General features: G+C 34.5%; 1 protein-coding gene across 1 annotated transcript; it reads left to right on the top strand.

Annotated features, from left to right (window-relative positions):
- Nucleotides 1-3021: 3021 nt before the first annotated feature.
- On the top strand, nucleotides 3022-5845 carry pfdn4 (prefoldin subunit 4). The gene is made up of 4 exons (XM_014468726.2): nucleotides 3022-3111; nucleotides 3461-3568; nucleotides 4375-4515; nucleotides 5410-5845. Exons 1-4 carry the CDS (start codon nucleotides 3034-3036, stop codon nucleotides 5539-5541), a joined length of 459 nt encoding a protein of 152 aa, XP_014324212.1. The 5' UTR covers nucleotides 3022-3033; the 3' UTR covers nucleotides 5542-5845.
- The last annotated feature ends 759 nt before the right edge of the window (nucleotides 5846-6604 follow it).

Below are 6604 nucleotides of genomic sequence, written 5' to 3'. Positions count from 1 at the left end.
ATTCAAAGACCAGTTTTGCCCTTGGTCTTGTTAAATAAACCTCATTTAGAGCAGCTAAAGTTCCAATGTTACATGACCCTTTTAAAAAAAGACGGCACTCTGCTAGATGTCTACCCTAAAAATCTTGTTTTTATTTTGAAGGACCATGTTTTTTCTATTTTTCTATTCTATTTCTATTTTTAGGTTAAAGAAAAACTTTTAACTTTTGTAAAAAAAAAAAAAAAAAAACAAAGAAAGAAAGAAAAAAGGAAAAAAAAAGATTAATAAATTTTCTCTTAAAGTATATTGATAGTGGTGCAAAAAATTTCGGTGGTTCCAAGAAGCATGTTTTTACTCATTCTTTTCTTTATCATTTTAAGCCAAAGTTATTAAGAGTTGCTGACTGTCAGTTTCTGAACATAAAGATGTTTTCCAGACATTACAATCTGTAATTGCATGATTCTGCATTGCAGCTGCATTAAATGTTTATCTGTTTTTAACAGGATTTTTACAGATTAATCCACAAATTAAACAGTTTGCTTCAATGTTGCATGAGCAATGTCAAATTAATAATAATGAAACTTTTATTCTGTGAAAAATCTGGAGGTGTTTAAATACCTTCAATAAACAAAACACCTTTTAGAAGCTGTTGTAAATAATAATAATAATAATAATAAAACATATTATTTTGGATAAAGTCACATCTGTAAGGCTTTCTGGTGTCACAGAGGAAGAACTCTTGTGACTGGCTAATTTCAGGGTGCCTTTAACTCATTGGCCAGTTGCATGTCTGATGCAACACATGACACACAAGAATCCACTTTTGATCTGGTGAGACACTACATCCATTGAGTCGACCACAAACAAATGCTCTGGAAGAAAGTGTGAGGCCATCTGTCCAACAGCTGAAGCTTGGCTGAAACTGGGTCATACAAGCAATGAAGGATAGTTCTGAACGTAAACTGAGCCAAAATTCTCTCAGAGCTGAATACAGTTAGACTAGTTTGACTTCATATTTGCTCAATAAATAATGACAGTATTGAAGTTGTAGAGTGCTTTTGTTATCAATTTGACAATATGGGTATATGTAAGTGATCTTAAAACCTGATGAAGACCAGAACATGTATTTTTCTAGATACATGAAAGTCTTGAACTGAGAGCATGTGTTTTCTTTTCACAACAACTCTACCATTAAATCATACATCATACTCCTCAATTTGTTTTGTTAAGTATAATATCAATAATTCACTCTATGTTTCAGTGAGTCTGATTATGCTTAGCTTTACACCAGCTAAGAAAGTGTTTGCATTATTTTAAAGATGCATTATTTATTGAATTGAAATTCTTATGATAACCCTTGTCATCCACAAAAACAATGCCTCAATTGTAGCCTTTAGTCTGCACACTAAGGTGGGAGTTGGATTCCCCTGTTTGGCCAGTGCACTTCATGCAAACGCTTCATGGCATACCAACGCATAGCAGCCTACTAGTTTTATTGGAGGCAAAGACCTTCACAAACAGGCCATTGATTTTCAGACAGAAAACTGGGATATTTGCAAAGGTTCTCATGACTGTCCCAAATCGTTATGTGTAATAGCTTATTGTGGTGTTGCACACAATTAGATTAATGGTGCTCTTACCTCGCAGATGTGTTCAGCAAATATTTGACCGTGGGTGCAGTACTGTTTGCTATCCAAATACGAGTAAAGCAGCAGTTCCGGTTAATGTTGGATCTACTTTGGAAGGTTTGCAGATTCTTGTGTTGTGATAATTGTTATATGTTAATATGTTGTTTAAAATGTTTGAGCAAAGCATGTAAGTGCAATGTGTATTTAATGTAAGGATGTAATTTTGGTTGTAGACAGTGCTGCGAAGAAAAAATGCATAATGGCCACTAAATGTTTTCTTAGGAGTTGTCTGTTTATTTTAGTTCTTGGACTTTCTCAAGGGAATCTTTTTTGTTGTTGTTTGAGACAGTTAATCATTCCTAAATATTTGGTCGCTTGAACTGAAAATGCATAAGAATTATTTGCTTGAACAAAGTGAAAAAGGTTGAAAACTGTTCCCAACTCTTCATATGTCTAGATTTGTGTGCAATGAAGCTGGACAAGTGAAGGGGAAAAAAGACCTGGCTTGCAGAATATCAACAGTACCTCAAGAGTGTGTCACCAAAAGATAGAAAAAACAATAGCATTGTGCAATGCTAGCTGTTACAAATAATAATAATTAAAAAAAATTATTATTTTGGATAAAGTCACATCTGTGAGGCTTTCTGGTGTCACAGAGGAAGAACTCTGGCTAATTACGTATATATAATTTTTCTGTATAGACAGAAAAAATGTGTATTGATTACTACAGTTACAAAGTAGAAGCCTTTGCTCACCTGCAGCTGAAGGATGAAGAGAGGCTCGTCAAATAAAGATTTCAGTCAGTGTATAAAAAACAAATTATTTTCTATTGCTTTTTATTAGAATAGAAATGGTTTGTTTTGGAGTAGGGTTTTCAGGAGTTCAGATATGTAATTTGTATTTAAAGCATTTAATTAAAAAGAATAGCACACAATGCTTTCATTTATTTTATTTATAATCATATTGGCTTGACAATACTTATGGTGAACAATTCCTCTGGACTTAATATGTTAAAAAAAATCACACAACCTGCAGAAAAATCTAATTGCAACATTACAAATGAATAAAAATAATTTATGAGCAAGAACAGGATAACATAGCAAATGTTTGGACAGGTGTTTATTTTATTTGTTCTGTCCTTCTGAATCTGATAGCTTGGATGGCATGCAGTCTTTAACAGTCCCAAATTTGGTTGCAAGAGTCCTTACAAAGACTTAAGGAAAAAGGGTGGTGTAATAAAACTACTCCTAAAGGTAATTTTTTTTCAAAAAGGTTTCTTAAAAGATTTAACTGAGGAAATAGAACTAGTTACTACTCACCCCTGCCATGCATATGTATTTGGGTATAAATGTGTTTGAGTGCAGTATGTTTGTGAAAATGTGTATTCGAGTGCAATGTATTTGTCTCCCGGTAGAAGGCGGTGCAGATGTCAGGTTCTGCTGAGCACCGCTGTTCAAAAATAGAAGAAGTCAAGATGGCAGCCGCCACCATGAAGGGACCTGTAGTAAGTGATGTATTAAAGAAATACTTTTGTTTCTTGGACATTTATATACAATATGTATTTGCGGAACAAGTGAAAGAGTTGAGGTGCTGGAGAGATAGAAGTCAGATATATTGATATCAGGAGCATTTTTAAATTCATGTCACATCCTCGTGCAGTGAGCTAGCTAGGGAGCTAGCTCCAGTCCCTCAGCTACTAACCGTTGTTCTTGTAGTTCAGGTCTTCAGATATGACGAATGTTATCACAAACCAAACAAGAGCAGTGGAAGCCAACAGGACACAGATTTGTGGTTCTATCTGCCGTATTTGACGTATATTTTTGGTGAACCTGCTAACGGGAGCTTGGTTACAGGCGGTTGAAGACGTCGTCGTGACTTTTGAAGACCAACAGAAGATCAATAAATTTGCCAGAAACACGAGTCGGATGGGGGAACTCAAAAACGAAATAGAGTCGAAGAAAGTAAGTAGCACAACGGTTTTAAAACTACAGTATTGTGAACATAAAGACTGAACTATACTGAGTTGACCAGAGACGCGTATCTGAAATTACTGTAACGTAACGTAATATTCCTGCTGTCATGATGCATATCAGAACCTTCTGGTGTTTAGTTTGAATTAGAAGAATATACATATTCTTTACTGTCCCACAGTGGGTATACACAAAGGACATGTATATATGTAAACTAGTTTAAACGACTTTGCAGAAGAGAGACATTTAAAACATAGCAAAATATGACTTCTCAGTCATTTTAAAATTGCATAGGATAATTTAAGATTCACAAAATGTGTATATGTATAAAAAAGAGGTGAAGACATGCAAATGACAGATAGAATGTTATTTGAAATGATAAAACTGCTAACAATAGCAGATATGTAAACACTTTCTGAGTTTGAGTCATTTGGGAGCAGTGATGTTTATAAAGTATTTATGTTGCTGCAAGAAAGGATTTGCGGTAGCTTTACAGAATTGTTATATTTTTACATTAATGTTTGAAATATAACCTCAGTTATTTGTTTGCAATATTAACAGATACGAGCTGGTACACTTCATAACATTTGTTGACAACATTTTGATCATATCAAACTCATCTAATGTAAATATTACCTCATTATATATAGTAATATTTTTTGTATAAATATCATTAATAGTGGTAGGTTTTTTTTATTAAGGAGTTTTACATCATCCTGAAAGGCTGGTGAGCTGCTAAATTAATGCTAACAGTTAAATAGTCCTCAGTGTAATTGTCTGCTAATATTGCTGTGCAGAAAACGCTGCAGAACCTGCAGGACGCCAGCGATGAGCTCATGATGTTGGATGACGACTCCTTATTGGTGCCTTACCAGATTGGTGGTGTTTTTATTGGCCACTCTCAGGAAGAAACACAAGAAATGCTAGAAGCTGCCAAGGTAGGTGTTTGTCAATTAGCACCTGTTCTTATTCTGTCTTTTCTAAAAGGTTAATATAATATGCTGTTTATTCAAGAAGTTATATTCAAGAAGCTTAACATTATAATTTTTAGCAGATGATGATCCTTCTGTGCGTTAAATATTTGAGAGGCAGAGAGCGGACGTAGTACATAAAAGAAACTAAGGTTCATTTTTAGGAGATGCTTATGAACTTGTTATGGGTTGTTTTTGAATAGAACTGGTGTCTAGAAATCCTAGAATAGATTCTTAAACTTGGTAATCCGTTATGTAGTTTTGAATAATCCAGTCCATATTTTAGAGGTCCTAGCTGATGTACTGCTGGTTGGACTAACATCAGAAATAACACTTTAATAGGCTGGAAATTGGAAGAGATTTTGTTTTCCAGTATATAACAATAACAGTATAATGGGGTAAATGTTTTATACTCAAAATTAGCAGAAATCCTGCTGTTTACGGTAGGATTTTTGACATAAGAGGTTTTAAGGGCCAACTGGCTGCAAGACTTGAATGAATTTACTCAGGAAAATCCGGATCACAAAGAGGATGTTAACAGGGGCTTTCTATAATGGATGTTTGTTTTTATGTTGACCTCTTTACATCCAAGACTTTGAGCTACAGGAAGGAATAATAAAGTTTTTAGAAAAGAAAATGAAGCACCAGCAAAAGTTTGAAAAGCTTCTCTCACTTACAGCCCCTTCTTAGTATTAGAAACCTGCAGGTCAGGAGAGAAAAGTAATGTTTCCTAATGGTTGATTTTTCAGTAACTTCAAGCTAGTTTCATTCACTGAAAAAGATACATTCATAAAACACATTCAAGAGTTTCACAGTGGATTCTGCCTGCCTTATAACTGGACTGTCCACATCTGTTGACAGGAAGCCCTGGAGCAGGAGGTCAAAGGCCTGGAGGAACGCGTGTCAGAGATCCAGCAGGTGCTGGGCGACCTGAAGGTCCAGCTTTATGCCAAGTTTGGTAACAACATCAACCTGGAGGCAGATGAAAGCTAAGCTGCCAAATGGAAACTAGAGGACTTTTACTTTTCCTTCCAGCTCATGCTTCAGATCCTTGATGATGCCAACAAAAACATGAACGTGGATGTTGATTGTTTGTAGGTTCTGGCCTGCGTTTACACTGATGCAGAAGTCCGTGCTTTGATATTGGAAAGCATATTAAAAAGGACAATAACTGTTAAGATTTGGTTATTAAATGAAACGATGCAGATAATCTCACATGTATGTACTCCCTAATACTTCTTTTTGTGTTTTGTTACTGTTGATAAAACAGAAGTAAAAAGGTGGAACTTAATTTAAATTTGTTGCAAGTCTTACTGTCTCTAACAAAACCCACATTAATCTAACAATTAATGCGGGTTAATTTGCAATATTACAGATAGAATGTTATTTGAAATGATAAAACTGCTAGCAGTTTTATCATTTCAACTGTAAAAACTCAGATTTTCTGCCATAAATATTGGATAAAATCAATACACTTCCCTGATGCATTTGGTTTAAATATGACTATACAACAGTTAATTGAAAAAGAGTTGAAGAAACAGCTAATTTGTCAAGTGTCTTGACTGGGTCTTCGTCAGTGTTTTAGTTAGACAGCTTAAAAGTTGGTCACGATAAAATACTCTGCACTCATTCATTACTAAAATGTAGCAGTTTCGAATGAGTGTTTTTTTGTGATTCTACTAATATTTCAGATGGATATTTTACATATTGGTCAATGTCTTCATTAAGCTGAAATACAGAAGCAGTGAATAAAAAAACACCATTTAAAAATCACTGCCAGCTGCAATCACTATTTTATCTGTTTAAGGTAAAAAGCACTCAGTCAGGTTTATTAGAAATCAGAAATTAAAATCAGAGTAACCAGTGTCAACTCTGACTTGCAGAATTTATCTGTGCAAAAGTATTCATTAAACCTCTTCCAACAACTTAGAAATGGTGTGATTAACCAATAATGAGTAAAGAAATCCTAGGCATCAAAAAATAACTTTAGTATCTTAAGTAAAGGGGATTTAAAATATTTGCATACACAGTAGGCAAATGTACATAAACCTACCAT

The sequence above is a fragment of the Xiphophorus maculatus genome, chromosome 1, assembly GCF_002775205.1.
Source record: "Xiphophorus maculatus strain JP 163 A chromosome 1, X_maculatus-5.0-male, whole genome shotgun sequence".
Lineage (NCBI taxonomy): Eukaryota > Metazoa > Chordata > Actinopteri > Cyprinodontiformes > Poeciliidae > Xiphophorus > Xiphophorus maculatus.
The sequence above is the reverse complement of the archived record's forward strand: the minus strand, read 5'-3'. Positions and strand labels throughout refer to the sequence as shown.